The sequence below is a fragment of the Brassica oleracea genome, chromosome C9 (assembly GCF_000695525.1).
Source record: "Brassica oleracea var. oleracea cultivar TO1000 chromosome C9, BOL, whole genome shotgun sequence".
Classification (NCBI taxonomy): domain Eukaryota; kingdom Viridiplantae; phylum Streptophyta; class Magnoliopsida; order Brassicales; family Brassicaceae; genus Brassica; species Brassica oleracea.
Genome location: NC_027756.1, coordinates 1,576,136 through 1,602,030, shown reverse-complemented (window position 1 = coordinate 1,602,030; position 25,895 = coordinate 1,576,136). Strand labels below are relative to the sequence as shown.

The following is a 25,895-nucleotide window of genomic DNA, read 5'->3' as shown; positions in this document are numbered from 1 at the left end:
TCCCTCATAAACCGATCTACCCCTCGTTATTGTTTTAGTTTTCTAAGAATCTCGACGAAAAAGTTACAAACGACGATGGTGTTCATCTCGATTCCGAACGGGGAGACTCTCTCCGTCGACGTAATCCCTAACGCAACCACCGTCTCCGCCTTCGAACAATTGATCCACCAACGCACCGATCTCCCACAACCTCTCCTTCGCTACTCCCTCCGCATGCGAAACCCTAGCCTCGCCAATCCCGATTCAATCCTCCTATCCGATCTCGGCGTCTCTCGCTTCTCAACTCTGATCATCCAAATCCCTCTCCTCGGCGGGATGCAAGCAGGAGGAGCTGCTCCTCCTCCTCCGAAGCCTCGCCTCGATTTCCTCAATTCGAGGCCTCCTTCGAATTACGTAGCCGGATTAGGTCGTGGCGCTACGGGATTCACCACCCGTTCCGATATCGGTCCCGCTCGCGCTGCTCCCGATCTCCCCGATAGATCCGCGGCGGCTGCTGCGGCGCCTGCGCCGGTTGAGAAGGCGGAGGATGATGAAGAGGCGGAGGAGAAGGGGTACGATGAGAATCAAAAGTTTGATGAGTTTGAAGGGAACGATGCTGGTTTGTTTGCTAATGCGGAGTACGATGAGGATGACAAGGAGGCTGATGCGATCTGGGAGTCTATTGATCAGAGGATGGATTCGAGGAGGAAAGACAGGAGGGAGGCGAAGCTCAAGGAGGAGATTGAGAAGTACAGAGCGAGTAACCCTAAGATTACTGAGCAGTTTGCTGATTTGAAGAGGAAGTTGCATACTTTATCTGCGGATGAGTGGGATAGCATTCCCGAGATTGGGGATTACTCGCTGCGTAACAAGAAGAAGAAGTTTGAGAGCTTTGTGCCTATTCCGGATACTCTTTTGGAGAAGGCTAAGAAGGAGAAGGAGCTTGTGATGGCGTTGGATCCGAAGAGCAGAGCCGCTGGGGGTTCTGAGACGCCGTGGGGGCAGACTCCGGTGACGGACTTGACTGCTGTTGGTGAGGGGAGAGGTACTGTGCTGTCTCTGAAGCTTGATAGGTTGTCGGATTCTGTCTCGGGGCAGACTGTTGTGGATCCTAAAGGCTACTTGACTGATTTGAAGAGTATGAAGAGAACCACTGATGAGGAGATTTACGATCGCAACAGAGCGAGGCTGTTGTACAAGAGTCTGACTCAGTCGAATCCGAAGAACCCCAATGGGTGGATTGCTGCAGCTAGAGTTGAGGAGATGGATGGTAAGATCAAAGCGGCTAGGCTTCAGATTCAGAGGGGCTGTGAGGAGTGCCCGAAGAATGAGGATGTTTGGCTTGAAGCGTGTAGGTTGGCTAATCCAGAAGATGCGAAGGCGGTGATTGCGAGGGGTGTTAAGCTGATTCCCAATTCTGTGAAGCTATGGTTGGAGGCTGCGAAGCTGGAGCGTGACGAGGAGAACAAGAGTAGGGTGCTGAGGAAGGGACTGGAGCATATTCCAGACTCGGTGAGGCTGTGGAAGGCTGTTGTTGAGTTGGCTAATGAGGAAGATGCGAGGATTCTGCTTCACAGGGCTGTGGAGTGCTGCCCTTTGCATCTGGAGCTATGGCTGGCACTTGCGAGGCTTGAAACATATGAGAATTCAAGGAAGGTGCTGAATCAAGCTAGAGAGAAGCTCTCTAAGGAGCCGGCTATTTGGATTACAGCCGCTAAGCTTGAGGAAGCTAATGGGAACACGCAGATGGTGGGGAAGATTATTGAAAGGGGTATAAAGACTCTGCAGAGAGAAGGGGTTGTTATTGACCGAGAAAATTGGATGAATGAGGCTGAGGCATCTGAGAGAGCAGGGTCTGTCGCAACATGCCAGGCAATTATCAAGAACACTATTGGTATTGGAGTCGAGGAAGAGGATAGAAAGAGAACTTGGGTTGCTGATGCAGAGGAGTGCAAGAAAAGGGGTTCCATTGAGACTGCAAGAGCAATATATGCCCATTCTCTTACTGTATTCTTGACCAAGAAAAGTATTTGGCTTAAAGCGGCGCAGCTTGAAAAGAGCCACGGGAGTAAGGAGTCCCTTGATGCCTTGTTGCGTAAGGCTGTGACGTATGTCCCTCAGGCTGAAGTCCTCTGGCTCATGGGTGCTAAAGAGAAGTGGCTTGCTGGAGATGTTCCAGCAGCCCGTGCGATTCTACAAGAGGCTTATGCTGCAATTCCCAACTCTGAAGAGATCTGGCTGGCTGCTTTCAAGCTTGAGTTTGAGAACAAGGAGCCGGAGAGGGCAAGAATGCTTCTTGCAAAGGCAAGGGAGAGAGGAGGGACTGAGAGGGTGTGGATGAAATCAGCCATTGTTGAGAGAGAACTTGGCGACGTGGAGGCGGAGAGGAGATTGATTAATGAAGGCTTGAAGCAGTTCCCAAGATTCTTCAAGCTATGGTTGATGCGTGGGCAGCTCGAGGAACGGTTCAATCATCTGGAACAGGCCAGGAAAGCTTATGAATCTGGTCTGAAGCACTGTCCAGAGTGCGTACCTCTGTGGCTGGCGCTCGCTAATCTTGAAGAGAGAGTGACTGGGCTGAACAAAGCCCGGGCTATTCTCACCACGGCCAGGAAGAAGAATCCTCACGTAGATGAGCTCTGGTTGGCTGCTATACGTGTTGAACTCAGGCATGACAACAAGAGAGAAGCAGAGCACCTGATGTCAAAGGCTCTCCAAGAGTGTCCTACCAGTGGTATCCTCTGGGCTGCGGACGTAGAGATGGCGCCACGTCCTCGCCGGAAAACAAAGAGTATGGATGCCATGAAGAAGTGTGATCGCGACCCGCATGTTACTGCAGCCGTTGCCAAGCTCTTCTGGCAAGACAAGAAGGTGGAGAAAGCCGGGGCGTGGCTAAAACGGGCTGTGACCCTCGCCCCAGATATTGGTGATTTCTGGGCGTTGTACTACAAATTTGAACTTCAACATGGCACTGAAGAGAGCCAGAAGGAGGTCCTTGCCAAATGTGTGGCTTGTGAGCCGAAGCATGGTGAGAAGTGGCAAGCTATCTCAAAAGCGGTGGAGAATGCACACCAGCCTATCGATGTCATCTTGAAGAAAGTCGTGATTGCATTGAGCAAGGAACAGAAGGCTGCTGCTTGAGAGTAAACACATATATTCCTTTTGTTTCCATGATCATCATCATACTCTACTCATAGCACATTACACCTTTGCTCTTTTGTTTTCTCTTTGCAGGCTCAACTTTTAGCTGTTCATGTTTTTATTCAGTAACGCAAACTGATAATGATTTGCTGGAGTGTTTTCACCAGATACTTTGTTTACTGAATCCTTCAGTCTTCTTTGTGAGTTTCAGCCATTAAACTTTTTTATTTAATATTATCTTTGGTGTATTGATGATTCATTTGTTGTTCCTTTCATGCCTTGGCCATCCTTGTCTTCATGGTGTCTAACATTGGCGTGTGTGTACTAAGTCATGAAATCCAACTTCAAAGCTTCTTTAGACAGTGTAAGCAACTAATAACCCCTGACATAATTTTTAGAGTTATCTGTCCACGCTATTAACAACACTGATTGTGATAAAGAGTAAAATCCCAGGTGAATATAGTAAACCTCTTGCATGATTGAATTAACCAACTAGTTTCATGTTAACCTCCCACAATTTATTTGCCTTCTGTACAACACTGGCTTCTTCTGGAGAGCTGATTCTCAAAACAAAGTCAGATCTCTCATACCTCAAGTAGACTGCGGATTTTAAGAGCCTTGTGTTTCTCTCAACCTGCAGTATGTGCTAGTCTTCGGTAACCAGTTTGGTAGTGCCCACGTTTTGCTAGGTTCTTGTTTTACTGGTGGATCTGTTTCTAGTCGTTCTCCAGATCCTCGTTATGTGCATAATATTTGGTGATATACTTGGGGAAAGGCAGGAAGAGAATCCAATTCAGCGGTATTAAGATCTTTGAACAGTCGTTAAGTTCTGTCAACGCAACCAGGGTTAGATAGAAATTAATGGCGACTCTGAAACCACTGATAAACTTTTGATTTTCTCCATTAAGATCACAGTCATATTCGTATAAGCACAAGCTGCTCGTGCTTCCTACAAGTCTTTGTAATGCCTGAACCTGTCGCAGTCAAATAGCTTAAAATCAGGATCAACTTCATCAGAACACAGCCGACTTTGTGGTGGTTAAAGTTAAAACTACTTTCAGATCTATAGATAGGAACTGGACTGCACTAAATATTTACCCACTTGGTACGACAATTGGACCACATTAGGCTGTATTGGGCTCATCTGTGCATATGTGCTAAACAATCGGGACCGACCAACTGTATCTAATCAGATTTGTATTACTTATAGCTTCAGATTAGATACAATTTCCTTCTTCATTAGTAAACGGTAACAAAGTCTTGGAAGATAGAGGTCTTCGATATGGTAGTACGGTACCTAGTGTGTTTATACGATACTAAACGTATAATATACTCAAACAAATGAATCACAAAACCCACTAAACTAAAAACACAGTTGAGAAACTTTTGGTCAACTTTGAAAACAATAATCCCATCGCCCGTCGAGTACATGGGAGCTGTCACCGTTTCGTGATAATAGTGTTCTGAAGTTATGACTGGTACTAATATTGCAAGTTTGCTGGAACAAAGATTACAAAAATGCAGGAAGCTGATGTATTAGTCCAGTGGAAAATGTTACATATCGATGAGGTCACTAGGAAGTCCAATGATCATATATATAAGAAAAAGGCAAAAAAGAACAATCTAAACAAATTCTTCTTGTGATCTTGTGTTGCAAAGCTCTTAATTTTGAAAAGAGGCACCGCATCAATATCTCTATTAAATTCCCAATTTTCAGTTCTTAAAATTGTGAGATCATCTTTTGATCAAAAAAAAAAAATTGTGAGATCATCTTAGTTCTCTATCAATCCATGACTAAAAAGATAGTATTAGGTCACTGACACGCTGGGTATGAATGGTGATCAGGGAACGGCAAGGAATAATGCATTCTCTGACGTTACTAAAAAATATCACCATTCACAAGGAATAATATTTTCTCATTTCCTGCCTTTTTTTTTTTTGTAGAGAAATAAAGAACAAAAGTATTCTTTGTTAAATTTGATAATGAACAACCATTATTTTTCATTCCAGCAATTTTATTCCTTTACGTTCATTTTCTATTTATTCCTCTTGTTTCCGAAATGGTCACCCGTCGACCCGTTAAAAAAATATTTTAATTGATTTATCAAAATATCTCCCTGATCCAGTTGATGGATTTAAAGGATCGGGACCGACCGCATGTATCGAATCAGGTTCTTGATATGGAGATAATTTTCCACAAACATAGGTTCTATTCTAGTTTTAGTTTCAGACATGATAGAGGATTTAAGAAGGAGTTCTCTGGTACTTGTAAATCTTGCCTAAACCACCAAATACAAAAGAAAATATTGATGAACTTGGCAGTTGGCTTCGATATACTTGATATTACCGGTCCGGTGTTCAAAATTTGATCGACATATGATAACTTTATCAACTCATCAATAATCCTCTATTTTCTAGTCTAAACTCTATTTTAGAATAAAATCTTCTAACCATATAGTATTTCTAACTTCCAAAATGTTACAACAATAAAATTACTTTCAAAATAAAGCAATTGACTAGGGAATCATATTGGGATAAAGATTCACCTTAAAGATAAGGATTGAGTGTGCTAATAGATAAGTTAGAATCCTAATAAGAGAACTACTATTAGGATTAGAATATAAGTTTCATTGTTGCATAAGTACATTGTAACATTTTCATTATTGAATACAAGTTTACAGTTTATATCACAAAGTATCTCTTTACAAAATTATATTCAAGATTCTATGATGTTTAAAAAATCATTGCACTCCGCCTTTTACTTGAAAATAGAGTAGGTTTCGAATAAATTCTTCATTTTAATCTCAGCTTTGAAGAGAAAAAAAACGAATAATACATGAATGTTCTTAGTAAACGGATTCAAAAGTCTTCCACTATGAGGGATTTCATGTACCAGTATACACTACTAATATATCTTCACAATAGAGAAAAATAGAATACTACGTCAAAAATGTTCTTAGTAAGCAGATGCAACAGTATTCCACTGCGAGGGCTTCCATGTACGACATACACTGCTACTATATCTCTGTGGTATGCTTTTGCAATTCGGGAAGCCTGATATACCATGATAAATTTATAATCTTTTTTACTTTTATTTTAGTTCAGATAAAAATTTTGAACTACAAATTTATAAACCAGACCAGGTGTAAATCTAGTCCTATACTAGTTTCTATAGACTCGTTATAAGATTATCCATGTTCATTATATTTTGCTCTTAAAGAAAAATGTGCCGAATTATGGACCCCAAAATGACTACCAAAAGCAGAACCAAAAAAATTAAAAATAAAAACTAATCCATTGTGAGGTCTGTTATCATCACATGATGATGGGACGAGAACATGTTCGATAACATTTTTCCAAAAAGATACAAGAAATAATGCAAACAGATAACGCTGTTGTTGGTCTATGTACGATGCGGATAAACAGAAAAATAATATGAGTGGAAACATATCAAAACCGCATATTTGACTTTGGTACTATCAAGTGTTCGTGGCTTGTTGGTTGTTGAACTATTTATTATTTTCTGTTAAATATCTTGGGGGTTAGACGTTTGTGCTATGTAGTATGGTTAGTGGTTTATAGTTGATTTTATTAGATAAGACCTAATCTGAACTATACTCGTATATAAAATTATTATCTCCTCGTGAATGTTTCATAAAACCTAGATCAATATCTAAACAAGATAAGGTATTTAATTGGTCCAGCAATTCAATTCAATTCAATTTTATTATGATGAAGCAAGTAGAACTAAATTTTAGTGTAGTTGGTTTTGTAACATTTTTAATGAATTTTATTGGTTCCGTTTTAATGTAACGAATTAATTTCTACAATGCACTTGAAATATAATATTATTACTTTTTATAATTCAAGATCTTAGGTCCAAATAGTCATGTGAATCGTTGTGTAGTCTATCATATGAATCATCCGGACTTAAACATATCCCATGTTTCAGATGGATTATAATATTAATTATTATTTTTAGGTTGTCTTACATGATCAACAATTCTTGCTAACATTATCAACAACAACTAACAGTGCCAGCTCCAAAAAAACATGGATCATGTTCAAAGATTTTAAATATAAATCCTATATATATGTCATATGTATGAATTATTTTAACAGTAAGAAATACAGTATGCCATATCCTAACTCCCAGGGGTGAGCATTCGGGTTCGGGTCGGATTCGAGTATTTTTAGTTCGGGTTCGGTTATTTCGGATCGGGTTAGGATATTTAGATTTTGAAAAAAAAATTAAATTTTTTATTTCTCAAATTTCTTGTATTTAAAAATATAACTTTCACTTAACTATTTTTTTTTTATTTTTAATAGATTGAAAGGTTAATAGATTTGGACATAACATTTTGAAACAAAAAAAAAATTAATTTGGTTATTGTTTTAAATTTTGGATGTAACTTTTTGTTAATTCTTGAAATAAAAAGTTTGACATGCATTTTAAGTGAGTAGCAAATCATTTTCTCGGTAATTCTATGTATATCATATGAATTTAAAGTATATGTAGTATCAATATAAATATTTTATATAAAATGAGAGATGTAAACTAGAAATATAAGGTTAATTATACATATGTTCGGTTATCTTCGGATATCTTCGGATATTATCCGTTCGGGTTCGGATATTACCCGTTCGGGTTCGGATATCTAATTTCTACTAATTTAATATCCGTTCGGATATTTTGCTACTTCGGTTTGGATTTCGGTTCGGGTTTTCGGATCGGGTTCGGGTGCGGCTTCCGATATTGGGTAAAGTGTCCATCCCTGCTAACTCCTACCGCATGAGAGCATTATCTCTAAACCGGTCCTTGCTATTAACGGTATAAACATACATTAGTAATGAAAAAGAAAACTGGATATTTGAATGTGAAAATGTAGTGGTCGACATTAAATAAAATAAATATAAAGTACTGGTCATTTTCGGAATTAGATGCCTCTTTGAATCAAAAACATCGACGACGTGAATTCAGGTTAAGAAGAAACCCCAAAGCATCGTTTTCTTCGATTCTTTAGATTGTTTCAGTTGGCAAGTAATGAAAATAATAATACTGTTAATGCTCAATTAATATTATTTATTACGGGAAAATGAAATGTGCCTACCACGTAATGAGTTTCCTTTCTAATTGTTAGCAGATGATTCGTTCCATTAAATAAACAAAAAATAATAATACTCCATATACAAGTAGGTCTAGAAAAATCGGTGGAGGGACCAAACACTTGAAAACTCCATGAAGTCAATTTTACAGTACAAGGTCCACAATCTTTAGTTTCTCTCCACCACATGTTTGACAATCTTGTCCTCAAAAAGTCCCCCTCTTTCTAAATTGTGTTAAGAGCGCCATTAACACGCACAACCCCTAATGTGGGGTGCTTTTTTATTTATTAATTTTTTTTTTTTTTTTTGTTTATACTGTTTTGTGGGGTTTACACTTAAATCCCATGATAAGCAGTTGCAGATGCTCTAAAAAAGTGAACAGAACCGAATTATCTAAGAAAAACTGTATGAATCAAATAATCATATATCTGAATAATTTTTATATCTTATTATTTGAATTAACTGAAAATATTTAATTTGTTTGGTATACTTAAACCAATAAAGGCCTGGTGTTTTTTTTAGCAAATTGAGAAAAGGCATGGTGTATAATAATCAAATCTGTAGTAGATTAGGTATGTTTTATATACATTAAAGACAAATGGTTGAAGATTTCATTTAAAATCCTCAGATTCAGATATATATGTAGTCAAAAACAGTTACAAAGATTATCAGATGGTTACTATTTCAGTAAAATGTTACTGTGGTACAAGAACAAGACCCAATGTAATCAAGAAACAAGAAACACTCTTTCAACAAAGATTACCACTCCATAATATACGACATCTCCCATATATATAGGACTCAAAAGCTATTCTACACCCAAAACGCAGCAACCGCTTTATAAATAAACGCTCAGTGAGCGGTTTGAGACCTCCTCGTCACCGCTACTGCTGCTCCAAACAAGGTTATTTGCGACCATGAAAAACAAAAAGAGATAAGATATATAAAAAAACAAATCTACAGTTGAAAATCATCGGTGAGCCATTCTTGAAAAGTAGTTGAAGTCGTGGTGTTGGACTCTCAGCTGCTTTAGCCAAGAATCAGCAACACTTAGAAGCGACAGAACTCGCTCTTGATCTTGGCCATGATCGTCTTCCCTGAGCCAAACATTGCCTTGCATCTTGTAAGTGGCTAACCCGAAAGGAAGCAAAGTCACACCTTCTCCTTCCTTCCGAGCCCTCTCCTTCTCCCCGCCATTCTCTTCTGGCTCCATATCTGTTTATCAAGAGACTATAACAGTTACATTTTTGCAAAAGTACAACCAGGACCGGTCGTGAAAAATTTTAGAGACTATTACACGGTTTAGTAAATATTTTAAGTTTAAAAAAAATATGTTTGTTGTAAATTTTAATTAGTTGCAAGATTTTAATTTTTAAAAAATTATTTACAAATTTTTGGATTTATATTTATTGTAATTTTTTTTTTTTAAATGGAAGCTATATCTAGGAACGGCCCTTGGACATAACACATGGAAAGGATTAGTAGTAGTAGTAGCAGTACCTTGGAAAGAAGATGAAAGAGTGTGATAAGTGAGGAAACAAGTAGACAAATCTTTGATGGTCCTTCCCATAGGTATATGGTAAATAGGGTACCACGCTACAGCCATCCAACTAGCCGGTGAAAGATCGACGCTTCTCAGCGACATCAATCCAGGGTACCTTCGAGCCAACTCATTGATCTGTAACCCCCAAACATGTGTCATTTGAATGATCATATCATTAGAGGAGCTGCTGCATTGAGAGTAGTTAGTTAGTTTACCTTATCCATGAGAGGAACTCTAGCATAAGGAGCTGATCTCTCAAAGTGTTGTAAATAAAGATAGCCCAAACGATCGTTAGCGTCATGCTCAAGTCCTCCTTCATCAGAAGCAGCACTTCTCGAAAGCTTATCACTTTCACTCTCTTCGCTATATGAATCACTAAACGAATCTCTCGTCTCGCTCTCCCCATACTCAGACTCATCCCTAAAATCAAAGATTCAATAGTTTTGGTCAAAAGGATCAAACTTTTAAAATCTAAAACTCTGCTTTTGTACCTTAAGCGGATCAAGGAAGAGCGAGAGATGAAGATCTGGATGGCGGAGAGATAAGGAACGTAGTACTGAACAAGAGATTCGCCGTTGGTGAGACGAATGGGAACGCCAGCTCCATAAGCACTCCATTCATCGTAGCAGTCCCAGAGATCACTCAATCTGAAAAACTCAACCTTTTCTCTCTCTGATTGGTGCCAAATCCGATTCAAGCTCCTAATCTCCGTCTGCAAAAAAAATAAAAAGGAATCATTTTTAATGTATTGCATCATAATTAAATTAAGAGAAAGAAACAGAGGAAGGATTGAGACCTTGGGGAGAGATTGGGGAGGCACTACAGGTGTTGTGCAATGAAGGAAGCGGTCAAGGTTCGATTTTTTGATTGACCCTTTTCCGAACACCATGATTCCTTTCTCTAGAGAGAGAGAAGAGAGAGAGAGAGAGATTGGGTTTCTTCTTGATTCTTCTTTGAGAAAACAGAGAGAAACAGAGGGGAACGAGAGAGGGAGAAGAAAGAGAGATGGGGGGGAATTTAAGAGAGGAAGACACGCAAGCGAGTGTTTGAGTTTTGACGTTAGGACAGCTTAATTTAAGGGCAGCGCAATTTACGGACAAGAAATGTTTTTTTTTTAAGGAGAAAAAAAAAACGAAATTTGCTGAGTTAACTTGGAGAAGAAATAAAAGTATTTTTTTTATTTTTATTTTTTTCTGTGGAGAAAGCTTATTTTACGGTTGTTTTGTATGTTTCTGTGATCGAAAACTCGAAACGAGATAAAGAAGTTTAAGGTTGCGATAATACCCGAAAGAGACGAGAAAAAAAGCAGACTTGACAAAGATTAGAGAAGACCCAGTTTGTCAAAACAGAGTTTTTTTTTTTTGTTTGATTGATGATAACAATTTTCACGGAAAACTATAAACTTTCTCGGGAAAAAACAGAACAGAGGGTGACGGGATACGAAACAAAGACGAGGTTATATATATAAGGTGAGAGAGATAGAATCGATTAGCTTTCTCTTCAAAAATTCTTTCTTTTACCTGATCAATATCCTCTCTTTTGGGTTTTTACTTTTTCTTTATTTAATTTTAGAAAATACAGAAAGATTTGCTCCCAAAAAAAAAATTACAGAAAGATAAATAAAAAATGATTAAGACAAAAGAAAGAAGAAGGTTCTGTAATTAAGGAGTACACACACCTAATCAAAGATTATCTCGAAGTTTGACGATTTTCCTCGTCCACATCTCATGATCATCACGTGGTTTTTTTTATTTTTATTCTCTTAATCTATTCGATTAGAAGATTGCCGACAAAACTTAACAACCAACTAAAGTGTTTTCTTTTTTTAAACCAAAGTGTTGTTTTGACAAAAGAAAAACCTAAAGTGTTGTCCAAAATTAACAATAAGAGGCTTAAAATATTAAATTGTTTGACGATTCCCAAGTAAAAGATTGAAGACTCTCAAGTCTCAACTATTAATACTTCTTCCTTTGTTTCATTTTAATTATTGTTCTACTTTTATCCACATAGATTAAAAAACATATAATTTTGTATATTTCTATCTATACATCTGACTATATTTCAACCAATAGAAAATTAAAATGAAGAATCTTATTAATAAATTTTGCATTGAAACTTTAAAACGACACTTATTTTGAAACGAATATTTTTTCTACAACGAAAACTAAATCAAAACGGAAGGAGTATAACATTAAGAAATTTCTTAGTTATCAGTTTATTAAGGAAAAGTTAGCATTGATTTACAATACACAAAAAAAACTCGGTTTTGTTCATGTCCAATTTGAAAAGTATATCAGCAACAAAATAAAAATATATATGTACATATACATGTATATATTATTTAATTAGGCTGCCTAACTTGTTGCATAAGTGTGTCTAATACTGTGTTATACTCCTGTCTTCTACCGTATGTCCATATCTTTCGATTGACTATAAAATAAAATTAAAAAAAATCGTTTAATTGACTATATCGTAATTTATAATACCATGTTCGATCCAAGAAAAATTCAAAGAAAAGATGTGTATATGTATATGTATTTATACTTGCTTTAAAATATGGTGCATCTATTTGGTTGATATATATATAATTTTAACAAATTTGTTACTTATAATTCTTTAACATTCATTTGGTTGATATATTACTAAAAATCTGTCACTTTAGATTTAGCATCATATATTACACATGGATTAACGATGGTTCATGTTAGTAAAGAAAATCCACAAAATTTAAAATAGCACTCCATATATTAAGAAGTAAATACCAGTTACTAGTTTTTTTTTTTTGAGAAACAGTTACTAGTTGCTAGTTGCTAGTTACAGTAATAAATATTTAAAATATCACTCCATATATTAAAAATCTTGTAGAATAGCAATTACGATATTTTAATTTCGAGATATCACGTCACTAAACTACCAACCAACAAAACTACTGTTAATCAAGTGCCAGGTATAATGCTGCGAACTACAAAAATAAAACTGGTAAGCCGACTAATTAAGAATTTAGGTGTCTGAAACTAGGAAAAGAAATTATGTCTAAATGTTACGTTACTGAAAACAATTTAAATAAAAGTATAGTTTCCGTTATTACTGCAGTCACCAGTTAATCACGTATAAAACATTGTCGATTACGCGATTTTTTTAAAACACTAGATTATACTACAGAGGGAATATACAAGGTGGAAGGCAGGGATGGAATGCATTTGAGATATACAAAGCTAGCAAGAACAAAACAGTATTATTAAAAGTTACCGTATAACCAATGATTCTATTTTTTTCTCAAAAAAAAAAAACAATCATTCTATTTTATTTTCTTTTCTGAAATTTGTGGTTTGTGTTGGCCTTTGCTCATGTCGTAATTTTGTGACACATGGCAAGTAAATGAAGATGACATTTAATTCGTTGGAATTGCCAGCGGGTCCATGAAAATACTTAAACCACACAAGACCAAAAATTGGTTTATTAATAGTTTGGTCAAGAAGAAAAAAATGTTAATTACTCCCTCCTTTCGACGATGCAAAGTTTGGACTAAAAACACTAATATTAAAAAAATTGATACTTTAAGAAAAATTATATTTAATTAATTAGTTCAACCAATAAAAAAAATATGAATATTATTTAATTGGTTACACTATATCCAATAAATATAAAAGTTATCTAGATATTTGAAAATTACTTATATTTTGAAATAAAATAATTTTCTTTAAACTACTTAAAATAAAGAAACGGAGGGACTATGGAGTAAGGCGAAGTATATGAGTTTCAAATGGAAGGATTCGATCCTTATAAATCAAATTTGAAATTGATACAGTTTTTAACTACTCAAATTGCAAATTTGCTACAGTTTTCACTAAACTAAAACCGGCATGTTGGTTATGAAGGGTAATGACCGGTTTATGCGGCGGCTGGATATGTCCGATGGCTGTGTGGCTCGAGATCATTATCGGGATTTGGGAACTGAAAACGAAAGGAGTGACCATATAGCGTTAGATTTCTGCCACGTGTTGTAATCCACATCGTAGTAATTGCTTTTGGATTTGGGGCATTATCATTTAGGCCCTTTTATTATATAATATCGATTGCTTTAAGGCCGCTATTTTCTATGCTTTCCGACTGTTAGGCCCATTTAACTAAATTGTTCCACTACACTAATATAATACACGCGGCTTTTAAAACCCAACACTTTGGTAAGTACCACCAGCACAATCACAAGTCTATGTCTCTTTATGCTTTCCTCACTAATATATTTCTAAAAATGATCAACCAGACAATGATTCTTGATCAGTTGAAGAGATCCTTCCATGCTTCAAAATTCTGGTCCCATGGAGCACCATAGGGACAAGAGATTCCAAGGCAGAACTTTGGAACCAAATCTTCTTAAGTTGACCTAGCTCTCATGAAGTCCGGTCAACTGGTTCAGTAATAATCATGGCATTCCACTGCTTGAATCTTGACTTGAAATTTTCCTATAAAACAAAAAGACTACTCAACTATATATATGGCGCACGAATATCTATGAGATATGGCATGGGAGGAACAATAGGATCCACACTACAAGACAAAATGCACCACAAAATATTCAGACCACTATTAAGAACAAAACTTCTTCCTACCAATCTCACTGCATACCAGTCTCATTTAGTGGCAGTATCTCACTAAATGTCTGCACTAGATCGTTACATGTGCATAACAAAAAGACTTTATAGAGAGGTACTAAAAGTTAACAGGAAATATAATATTTCGTCTGTCACTGAAACTGAATCGATACAGCATATATGATCAAACCATCGACACATCCTAAAATAAGCCATCAAACTATCGCCACATTGATCTCGAAGACAGAGATTAAGAATGAGACTAGTGATCCATTTTGTGTAATATAGTTTGATAACACGATTTAAGGCATAACATTAGGCTATACGATGCAGCATACGGTGAAAGTGACCCACCACCACATGACATCAATCGCTATCATACACATGGGGGTGATGATGATGATGCCGTTCTTTTTCTTCCAGCAAAAGACATCCTTTTTACTTGTTTTTCCCATGCTTCTCTTTTCTTGTGTTTATGGATATGTATAATTAGAACTCTCAGTCTAGAGTGCTTTATTGTATGTTTCTTGTGATGAAATATTGACATAGACTAACGACATCATAATCAATATACGCTATACTCTTTTGATATATGTAAGACAGTAAGAGTATGGCTAATGAATTATTTTTTCACTCTTTCATATATTTAGACTATATGGTTAATTGCGGCGACTTCCACCCACCAAAGGTTTTACCGGTGATCAAACAGACGCGGCAGTTGCATTTTTGTAACAAAGAGTCTAACAAGTCGATGTATATATAATTTCACATTTGTTACACAATATTTTTATATAAGTAAAATTAGGCCTGGGCGTTCGCGTACACGTTGGCGTTCGGATCGGGTTTTTCGGATTTCGGTTCTTTTTTATAACACCTCATAGGTCCCATTCTAGTAAATTTACAAGTACGGATCGGGTTCGGATATAACACATCGGGTTCGTGTCGGTTTTGTATCACATCATAGAACCCATAAAATAACCATATATCATTCGGATTCGGATTATATCAGATCGGTTCAGATATACCCGAAATAAAATCTAAAATTTAAAAGCAAAACATAAAAAATATATACTTATGAATATATAATTAAGTATTTAAAGTAGTTATTTAAATTTTAATACTTATTGTTAGATACCATATCAAAATAAATATGAAATTGAATATTTGAAGTATATATTCATGTTTCATATAATTATATTGTATATTAGTTTGGACATTCGGAACAGTTTCTTGGATATTTTGGTTTTTTTGGTTTTTCGGGTTACCCGTTTGGGTTCGGTTAATAACACTTCGGATTCATATATGTTTTGTACCACCTTACAAGATCCATTCGAGTATTTTTTATATTTCGGACCGGGTACAGATCGAGTTTTTCGGTTTGAGTTCGGTTCGGATTATGGATTTTATGCCCAGGGCTAAGTGAAATAAACAAAACAACTTCTGATTAGTAAGTTATTATCATCATAATAATTTGGCAAAACTACAATTTATGTGACGCCGTTATGTCATCTTTATGATAACTAAGAAGAGTGAATATATATAGTCCTTTGGTGGACGTATAGTATTCGTATTTGTAGTATGATAGTATATTCTTTATCTAATACCATCAAATATAATATTACCGATTAAACCGTGTTTGTACGACAAATCATTGAAGATATCAATATAAGCTATACTGATATTTTCGATGACTGGTATACGGGCCAACAGTAACGTGTATGATCATTTCTAGAACTTGAAAAGTGGGAAGTGATATCGATTCACTATTTGGTTTTAAATGTTACGGGGTGGAAAATGAAAAATCAAAAGTAAACGGTTAAATCTGTGAAAGTTTGCCAACAGGGGAAAACTGGGACAATAGCGATCTATATGTTACTTTTATTACATTTAGTGATCTGAAGACTTCTGTGTTCACCAACCAATCAAGTCATGTGTCTTTTTTGTTTTCTTACTACGACATTTGCGTGCGAAATTGCTAATCAAACATAGTATAAAATATCATAAAGCAATGTCCATACCAACACTAGTTCCATGGATCCGGTGTTTTTAAAGGGAAAAACTAGATTTTGATCTGCGATTTTGTTTTTTTTTTTTATTTATTGATCGAAAACTGATTTACAAACTACTATTATTTTTGTTTCGAATCATAACAATTGAGTTTTTAGGTTTTTATCATTTTTTTTTTTTTTCAAAATATGGTACTTGTTCGAAAGATGGTAGTTGTTCTATAATAATGTTTGAGTTTTAAGATTTGTTTTCATATCCGACCTAGATTCATGATTGAACCTATAGACCCGATACATTTTATATAATCCGGTTCGGATTTAATGAAAAATTCGTTAATTAAAAATAACCCGGTAAAAATCCAAAAATTTACTATTAACCTTCAATATGATACTATTGATCCGATAAAACACAAAATATCTGATAATATTTTTTTTAAAAAATTGATTAAATTACTTATATTTTTTTAATATTACATAAATTAGTGATTCCTTAGAATTTGATGAAATTTTATTATATTATCCAAATAAAAAATGATAATATAAAAAAGGTTATTGATATGACAATATTAGTTTATTTTCGTTATTAATAACCTATTATAAGTTTGTGTTTTTAAAAATTGATTTTAATATAATTTTTAAAATATTTTTGAACACTCGTAATTGCCGTATCAATATTATGTATAAAATAACATTATACATGGAAAAATGATATTCAAATATGTTTATGATATATGGTATAAGATATATGATTTGGTTTGTATCGAAAATCTGTATAATATTCAAATGATCTATTTTGAATATTGATACATATATTTAAGAAAATGATATTTTCATGTTTGTTAATTTATTTATAGTTCATAATATATTTATACTTATATTAAATTTAAAGTTAGTATATCTTTTAAATATATATAAATCCATTATTTATAGATCTATTTAGGTGTATTTGTAGGTCCAAAACTAAAAGACTTAAATATCATTAATGAATTTTATTAATATTTTGTAAAAATAAGGGTAGTCCGGAGAAAACTATAATTTTTAGGAAGGGAACGATCTTCTGGTATTGATGTATGCCTTAAAAAGTGTGGTATGAGTTAATACTAATTAATGTTTAATTGGATTTTTACTGTTTAATCAGCGAGTCCGAAACACAATGTTATTTTTATTTTATTTTTGTTTAATCTTGGATATTTTGGGTGATGTCCAACTAATTCCCCAAAAAATAATACGAACCTTTGTTAAATAAAAAAATAATAATACGAACCTAAAGCATGGTTTCATATTCATTTGACCAAACAAATAACAATTTAATTTCTAACACTGACACAAATCCACGACCCGGTTCTGAATTATCTTGATAGAAAATTTAGTATATGATCATTTTATATGAATTATAGTTTTTAGTTTAATCAATTTTATTAGGTTAAGCTTGAAAATCCGTCAGTACCAAAATTTAAAAATTAAGATACTTATATGTACTCTATATTATGTTTCTAAATAAAAATATTATAACCATAATTAATAATATTATTTTGACATAGCCAAAATGATGAACACCATAGACATAACTAAACCATATAAAAATTTCAGTAACATTATTAATTTATTATGTCTATTATTTTGACATCCTTTACACAGTAGCACTTTTACGTGATAAATATAGTTAATTTGCAAATGGATAATGGAAAACAAGTTGTAAGCTTTATTTCAAACAACAACGTCAAAAACAATCCAGCAAAAGGAAAAAACACATATAAAAGGTAAAGAAAAAGGATAATCTGATTAGGATGCGGAGAAAAAAGTGGACGAACATATCGATTTCGTAGTGCCCATCAAAATCCTATCTTGATTGTCGCGTCGCTTTAATTAAGAAACACATTGGAGGGAAAATAATTAAGAAGTAATAAATTAAAACAAAACTATTTGTAAACTCTCAGAGCATGAACACCATACTAGAAAGAGCCAAAGAGGAATGCGCATTTACATACGTATTTTTCAACACAACTAGAAAAGTTTGATAAGTAATTCCAAGTGGATGGAATAGTCACTTGAAAAATTAAATTCCATACACACAACAATTCTGAAAATGTCAGAAATTGTGTAAATGCGTAGAATGATTTGACAAGTACCATCATGAAATTAAATAAAAATAAAGTTCGGGGAAAAAAGAAGAGTGAATTATGTAGGTGGGTGATAGGAAACAGGTATGACTGCTAGTGATGCAATCAAAGCTAAGATTCAGGTCATCATCATCATCAAAGCTTGCGCGTTAAAGTTGCATGCATGGTTTTAAAACACAAAACCTTTGTTCTAAAAAAAACTGCATGCAAGAAGAACCATCTACGATATTTATCCCAATATATTCTTATGGTTAAAGAAAAATTTTGTACTTTATTTTGAATTAAACTACCTGCTCCTATGTTTTAAGTTTTATATTGAATAAAAATATATAAAAATCAAAATTTATATAGATTTTAAAAAAAGGAGAACTGAAACTTAAAGAAAATACAATATAACTTTTGTTATACATTTATCATATTATTGTTTTAGGCTTTTAGTGTATTCATTATGGTGGTCGAATTATTGAAAAAAAAAATCATGATGAAGTTAATGGAGTACGGTTCAAATATTTCCATTACAGTTACAACTATTACATGTCTAGATAACAAAATAGGTAGTAAATTAATTAAGATTCGAATTATGCCAGCAATGCTGGTCAGCTCCGATAGATACTAAGGGTGTATGACTGATAACCATCGTAGGAACAGATAGAAAAGAAATGAGTATGAATAAAATTTTAAGAATGATGAGGAATGATGGTTATTTATCAAAATTAATAAAGAATTGATTTGTTGTATAATTCTCTACAAACAAAGGAACAAAGATGGATGAAAAGAAAAACTTATTCCTCATGAATGGTAAAAAATTTAAGGAATGTTAAAGAACATAATGTTCTTCCGTGTTCCCTTGGTCACCGGTCACACCTCTTAGTGTTTTTTTCTTTTTGTATATTTGTAGGAGTCTCAAACATACTAATGTCTTAGGCAGCAAGATCAGATAGTTTTACATAGAGATGACAATCATGGATCTGGACCGCATGCCTAACCCGTAAAAGACTGTCGCGGGATGGTATTGGGACGAGGTTTTCTAGGTCCGCAAATTTGTGGGCCTCACGGGACGGATCTTTGCGGGACTGTGTCTTTTGCGGAATGGGCCGAAACGGGTCATGCGGGATTACATGGCCCGCATTTTTTTTCTTCATTTTTTATTTTACCTGAAAAAAACGAAAAAGAAAGTGAGAAGAAAGCGATTCTTGTGATTTTTTCCCCAGAAAACATAAAGAATTCTGGCGATGATGATTCGAGCTCCGGCGATGATGATTCGAGCTTCGGTGATGATGATTCGAGTTCCGGCGATGACGACTCCAGCTCCAGCGATGACGATTCGAGCTCTGGTGGTGTTTTGATTTGTTTTTTTTTCTTTTTATTACCCGTGGTGTTTTTCTTAAATTAAATTTGGTTATAATGGTGTTTTTTAGGAGGAAAGTTAGTTGTATATCACGTCACTTGTATAATTTGGCAAAGTGATTCACAATTTTTTTTGCAATCCAAATAATTAAAAAGAGAGATGATTTGATGAAGACATGCAACACTTAAGCCAAATTATTACAAAGACAACAACTAAATCAGATTCAAACTTAACAAAAGCTTATGCTGATAACAAAAGAAGACTTTTAACTCAAGAACGCAAGCACAAACAGAGCTTTGTGACATTGATTTTGATAAGGATTTAGTGAAGCTTAATGAACTTTCTTCAGCTCTCTTACACAACTTTTCTATTTGAACATTCATGAAAGAAGATGTAGACCGCAGTCCACGCGGAACAGGTCCGCTGTGATCCGTTCGACGACTAACCCGGTGCGGTACGGAACGAAACGAGATGGGTAAACCTGTTTGACATCTCTAGTTTTACACATGTTTTGATAATTAGTAGAATGTAATTCATTAATTTAATAACGATTATAAAATGTTAAATGTAGCTAATTATTAAAATTTCATTTTCATGATTTAGAAAAGGTAACAAACAGCAAAGCACACAAAAGCAATTTTGTTATCTCTTTCAAAAAAGATGATAAAAGATTAATTCTTTGTTTGAAATTAAACCCTTTGCTTCTCTCTCTCTACTCTCTCTGTTTTTCTATAGTAAACTTTCTCTTTCTCTCTGCTTTCGCTGTCTCTGGTACTTCCTACACTCCTTGTCTGTGTGAACTGTGAATCAACCGTTCTTAATTTCCAGAAACACCCACACAAGACCAAGGTGCGTTCTCACATTTAATTTGATCTCGAAGCATTTTTTTTTCCGTTATGGGTTTCTCCTTGTTGCCATGTTTTATTTAAACTCGTCTATGTGTTGTCCGTTCGTGTGATTTGCTCAGACATCTAGTTGTTATCTTCTTTCTTCTTAACTAGACACTAGTTCAGAAGAAAGTAATAGTTCCTTCTTCCACAGTTCACTTTGCCTACATTGGATTCCTTAAAAGTGACTCTCTTTTCCTCAAAACAAGCTTTTAACCTTTTTTTTTCTTACTTGCTTAGTCTCCTTTGCATTTGGATTTTTTCTTGCTTGCTTAGTAATAGTATCTAGTGAATGAAATCTCTTAAGTGAATTTGGATTTTTTTTTGTCAACTTCTTCTGATCTGCTTTCTTTAGAATATAGAAAATGTTGATCAGACTTGCTGAAACTCTGTTCTTGATCTTATATGAGTTGTTCAGTATCTTTTCTTGCTTACCCTTGTTTAGTGATTCATGTAGGTCCTACTTACATTAACTTAATCACAGGAATTAGTAAAACAAAACCAAGAAACATAAGGTTAATGTTTCAGTGACAAACAATTAAAACAGTCTATTTAGTAACATCACATGCTAGAATCTAGTCTGAACGACATTTTTAGGCTTTAACTAAAACTATCCTCTGTATTGTTTTCAAGTCATATACTATGTAAAAGCTCTCTCTGCTTCACCAGATTTTCTGCTTAACCATTCTGATTTTGGAACAATGGGAGGTTGTGTGTCGACTAGTAGTAAGAGTACGTGTAGCAGCTGGAGCAATGGAGAGAAGCCAATGCCTCGTCCATATCTTGGGATCGGTTGTTGTGTGAGCAAAAGGGCGAAGAGAACGTTTTCAGACCATATCCTCTCACTCCAGAACTTGGCCTCTATACCAAACCGTATCATCACCAGCGGCAAGAGCTCCTGCTCTTGCGTTTTCACTCAACAAGGACGCAAGGGTATTAACCAAGACGCCATGATTGTGTGGGAAGTGAGTTCTTCCTACTCTCTCTTTCTCTCTCTTTATATGGATGACTAAGAGCATCTCCAATGTATTATTCTAAATTCTAAGTTTTACTCTAATGCATTACTCCATTTTCCACTTCAAAATAGAATATTCCTAATATATTATTTTTTATATTTATTTAAAAATTAGTAATATCACATTTCATTTATACTATTTGCAAAAAAGTATATCTACATTACATAGCTTAAACACAATAATACATCAACTTAAATTATTCATTAGAATTAGTATAATTTTCCCACAAATGATCAACTAATGCATTTCGAAGTAAAAAATGAACTTCTTTATTTTTGATTTTTTATATGTATGATCTGTTATGTTTTATATTATATATATTTTGTTGCATAAAATAGTTCATTAGATGGCTATATATAATTAAATTTTATAATATATAGAGTAAAATAATATAATTATTACTTATTTATAAAAAAATTATTGAAAACAAAAATACGTCTATGTGGAGGACCATTTTATAAATAAAAAAATTCAACTCCATTTTGGAGTAATGAGTTGGTTTACTCCATATTTGGAGTAATCATGTCTATTACTCCATTTTGGAGTGGATTTTGGAGTGGGGTTGGAGATCATTTTACTGCAAAATGGAGTTTGGAGTAAGTTTTGGAGTGGGGTTGGAGATGCTCTAAAACGAGAGGTTTTGTGTTGTGTTTTGTAGGATTTTATGTCTGAGGATGTGACCTTTTGTGGTGTATTCGATGGTCATGGTCCTTTTGGTCATCTTGTTGCTCGTAAAGTGAGAGATACGTTGCCTGTGAAGTTGCAGTCTTTCTTTCATGCGCTTCAGTCAAAGCAAAACGGTCTGTTCAGAAGAAGTTCAAGCAAATCAGCTGTCCAGGAAGCTGTTAAAGAAGGTTCTGATGAAGATAAACTAAAAGGCTTGTGGGGAGAAGCTTTCTTTAAATCATTTAAGGCCATGGACAAGGAACTGCGGTCTCACCCTAATGTGGATTGTTTCTGTAGTGGTAGCACTGCTGTTACAATTCTCAAACAGGTAAAATCTAGAAAACTAGTGCTGAGCATTCCAGTTTCCGGTTTGGGTCGGGTTTTTCGGGTTGGTGTATATAGGACCCGTTTAGCAACCATACATTTTTCGGATTGGTTTAGGTAATGTCGGGTTCGGGTTAGGTTTCTAATTTTTATAAAACCCGAAAAAGAACCGAATTAGAAATGGTGCGGATTTTGTTTGGGTTTAAAACCGAAAAGCACATAATACCCGAGTTACACCCGTAAAACCCTTTTTTTGGGTAGTTCCAGATTTTTAAAAACAATTTTCGATTTATCATTTACATTTTTATATACTTGTTTTAGAATTAAAATAATTTATATTTCTATTATATCTAGAGAAATAGGAATGGTTTGGGTTTTTGTAAGTTTTGGTCCGTTTTGGTTTTTTGGTTTGGTTTTCGGGTTTCGGATAATATCCCCAAGACTATAGAGAACGAATTTCTACTTCAAGCATGTTTAGTTTGGTCTAACATGATGTCTTTTGATTGTTCAGGGGTCTAATCTCTTCATGGGGAACATTGGTGATTCTCGAGCCATTCTTGGATCAAAAGACAGTAATGATACCATGGTAGCAACTCAACTAACTGTTGATCTGAAACCTGATTTACCGAGTACGCTTAACAACTTTTCACATTGTTTTGTTTCCCTCTGGTGTATATGCGTTTGTCTGAATAGGATATTACTGTCTTTTGTGGGGTTTGATAGGGGAAGCTGAGAGGATCAAACGGTGCAAAGGCCGTGTCTTTGCTCTGCAAGATGAGCCAGAGGTGTCACGAGTTTGGCTACCTTTTGATGACGCTCCTGGACTGGCCATGGCTAGGGCGTTTGGTGACTTCTGTCTGAAAGAGTATGGAGTCATTTCGATACCTGAGTTCACTCACCGTGTCCTTACAGACAAAGATCAGTTCATTGTTCTTGCCTCAGATGGAGTAAGTTGTTCTTGCCTCAGATGGAGTAAGTATATAAGCTGATGATCTTATCAGTTTCTGAGCGTCAGGCCTGGGATTTTAAACCCGCTGAAACGAACCAAACCAAAATTTCGGTTAGTTCGGTAGGTATTATAAAAGAATTCAGTTTTTGGTTCGGTTCAGCAATCGGTTACTTCGGTTTTCTATTTTAAAATTTAAATTTTATGACCAAACTATATCCAAAACCTGAACCGAATTTACCCTAAATTTCAACAAAATTAAACCGAAATCAAAACATTTGTAGGATTTACAAAAACTAAACTAACCAAATACCGAATCGAATCGAACTTTATTTCGGGTAAATGCAACAAGATTTATGTTGAACCAAAATAACCGAACCTGCATGCCTAGTCAAGACTGATCTGTGAGCTTTTGATTGAACAGATATGGGATGTGCTAAGCAACGAAGAAGTGGTTGATATTGTAGCTTCATCTTCAAGCCGTGCATCAGCAGCTAGGATCTTGGTGAACTCAGCTGCACGTGAGTGGAAACTGAAGTATCCAACTTCAAAAATGGACGACTGTGCAGTTGTCTGTTTGTTTCTTGATGGGAAAATGGATTCTGAGTCGGATTACGATGAGCAGGGCTTCTCTTCAGCCACAAATGCTGTGGAATCAGATGATGGGCAGAGATCAGAACCGTGTCTACAAAGAAACTTCACAGTTAGATCATCATCAGATCAAGAAAACGAGACGTATGGTAATAATGTGAATGCAGATACTGAGGGAGAGGATGAGAAAACTGTGGGAGATCAAAACTGGTTGGGGCTGGAAGGTGTTACAAGAGTGAACTCTCTCGTCCAGCTCCCGAGATTCTCTGAAGAAAAGTCCAAGACTTGAGATTAGATTCTTAATGTTTTCCTGAGTTGCACTGATACAGAGAACTGGTCTTGAGGAAAAACTGTACTTTGTTGTTGTTGTTATGCCTGAAAATTGTGAGCCACTCATCTATTTTTTTTTTCTTTTCTTGGCTGGTATTTTGTGTTTGATATATTGCCTCGTTGATTCTCTCTCGGAATCCATGAACCAAATGTATGTATACATGTTTTAGGCTTTTATCTTATATAATAAGAAAAAAGCTTTGCTTGAAGTTCTTGCAGTCTATAGGAATTTGATGCTACATGTCTTCTAGTCCATCCAAAAAGAAGCCTTTGGTCTAATATAACCGAATTCAAGTTGAACCGAACTATGACATTTCGATTAAAATAGACAGATCGGTTATAATACTGTAAGAACCGGTTTACTGAGTCCTACCCAAAGAAAAAAAATAAAAGAAGGTCCTACCGAGATTTGAACTCGGGTTACTGGATTCAGAGTCCAATGTCCTAACCACTAGACCATAGGACCAGATGCTGTCATTTTCTCCAGACTCATTTAACTCCTAGACGGTTTATGGTCCTTATCAAATCCACTGCAGATGGTTATGAGTTCAAGCTCAGCAGCCTTCCAAAGATAAGAGCCACGTCATCCTCCTGATATAAATCATTTCACAACCAAATTCTTGACCTGTCTACTCACCCTTTAATACGTAAAGAGAGGCCAGTAAAGCAGGCTGATACTAATTAATAGTGAAACATCTCAGAAGAAACAAGACTCAGCTCAGCACACCTCAGGCACTGTGTTAATCGTTCCCTCAGAGACTAAAGAGTGACTGAACACACAAAATGTGTATCCACTCTGAAACAAATTCCAATGGACACACAAATATAAGTTCTTTGCCAGCCCTGAATAAACATCAGTCACACAGCTATATTTTTGATAGAAGAACCATAACCAAACTCCTATCACATCATGATGGTTTAAAAGCAGCTGAGATGATACAACTTATCCACAGTTGTACCAACGCATCGTCTTATGAGCTTGCTAGAGCCTAGAGCCTATCCAAATCAACTAAGCAAGCATCTCTCTACCTATATAGACTGCTCAAGGATAAATGTTATTGGAAAAAAAAGAGACAGAGAGAATGCAACTTTTGCTCAATTCACTAAACTTCAACCAAAACATTCTTCTCAAGATGGTTCTCCTTAAAAATTTAAGACAAAATACGAAATGAAAGTAGATCATTTTTCTTCCGTCGTGAGTGGGAATTTAGTTTCCGTCTGGGTACGCCAATTTGTCCACTATTACTAGATAAAATGATTTTTTTTACTTCGCAAACTTGAGAGATACCCAGAAGAAACC

At 35.3% G+C, this 25,895-nt stretch overlaps 3 protein-coding genes and 1 non-coding gene across 7 annotated transcripts; 2 read left to right on the top strand and 2 right to left on the bottom strand.

The window, feature by feature from the left end:
• Positions 1-15: 15 nt before the first annotated feature.
• LOC106318050 (protein STABILIZED1) lies at positions 16-4,386 on the top strand. Of its 4 annotated transcripts, XR_001265281.1 has the most exons (4): positions 16-3,122; positions 3,214-3,320; positions 3,471-3,484; positions 4,029-4,386. XR_001265281.1 is itself a non-coding variant. In XM_013755890.1 (2 exons), the coding sequence occupies exon 1, from the start codon at positions 76-78 to the stop codon at positions 3,118-3,120; it is 3,045 nt and encodes a 1,014-aa protein (XP_013611344.1). In that variant the 5' UTR covers positions 16-75; the 3' UTR covers positions 3,121-3,122; positions 3,214-3,599. The 4 variants fall into 4 exon arrangements, 1 of the variants encoding a protein (XP_013611344.1); XR_001265280.1 differs by lacking the exon at positions 4,029-4,386 and having other exon boundaries at positions 3,471-3,599; XR_001265279.1 differs by lacking the exon at positions 4,029-4,386 and having other exon boundaries at positions 3,450-3,599.
• Positions 4,387-8,881: 4,495 nt separating this feature from the next.
• On the bottom strand, positions 8,882-11,195 carry LOC106312956. Its single transcript, XM_013750667.1, has 5 exons — positions 10,566-11,195; positions 10,261-10,481; positions 9,985-10,189; positions 9,727-9,904; positions 8,882-9,441 (listed from the first exon to the last, which is right to left on the bottom strand). The coding sequence occupies exons 1-5, from the start codon at positions 10,656-10,658 to the stop codon at positions 9,197-9,199; spliced, it is 942 nt and encodes a 313-aa protein (XP_013606121.1). The 5' UTR covers positions 10,659-11,195; the 3' UTR covers positions 8,882-9,196.
• A 9,331-nt stretch (positions 11,196-20,526) lies between these two features.
• On the top strand, positions 20,527-24,801 carry LOC106319217 (probable protein phosphatase 2C 52). The gene is made up of 6 exons (XM_013757481.1): positions 20,527-20,684; positions 21,355-21,687; positions 22,397-22,732; positions 23,240-23,357; positions 23,452-23,675; positions 24,099-24,801. Exons 2-6 carry the CDS (start codon positions 21,424-21,426, stop codon positions 24,552-24,554), a joined length of 1,398 nt encoding a protein of 465 aa, XP_013612935.1. The 5' UTR covers positions 20,527-20,684; positions 21,355-21,423; the 3' UTR covers positions 24,555-24,801.
• A 188-nt stretch (positions 24,802-24,989) lies between these two features.
• On the bottom strand, positions 24,990-25,061 carry TRNAQ-CUG. The gene has a single exon. It is a non-coding gene; the product is annotated as a tRNA-Gln (tRNA).
• Between the last annotated feature and the right edge of the window lie 834 nt (positions 25,062-25,895).

Excerpts from the sequence above, each read along its gene's own strand:
- LOC106312956 (XM_013750667.1), bottom strand. The coding sequence starts at position 10,658 with ATGGTGTTCGGAAAAGGGTCAATCAAAAAATCGAACCTTGACCGCTTC. Across the intron at positions 10,190-10,260 it reads TCTTCCTTGATCCGCTTAAG|GGATGAGTCTGAGTATGGGG; the intron begins GTACAAAAGCAG and ends CTTTGATTTTAG. Across the intron at positions 9,442-9,726 it reads TCTTTCATCTTCTTTCCAAG|ATATGGAGCCAGAAGAGAAT; the intron begins GTACTGCTACTA and ends CTTGATAAACAG.
- LOC106318050 (XM_013755890.1), top strand. The coding sequence starts at position 76 with ATGGTGTTCATCTCGATTCCGAACGGGGAGACTCTCTCCGTCGACGTA.
- LOC106319217 (XM_013757481.1), top strand. The coding sequence starts at position 21,424 with ATGGGAGGTTGTGTGTCGACTAGTAGTAAGAGTACGTGTAGCAGCTGG. Across the intron at positions 23,358-23,451 it reads TCTGAAACCTGATTTACCGA|GGGAAGCTGAGAGGATCAAA; the intron begins GTACGCTTAACA and ends GGGGTTTGATAG. Across the intron at positions 23,676-24,098 it reads TTGTTCTTGCCTCAGATGGA|ATATGGGATGTGCTAAGCAA; the intron begins GTAAGTTGTTCT and ends TTGATTGAACAG.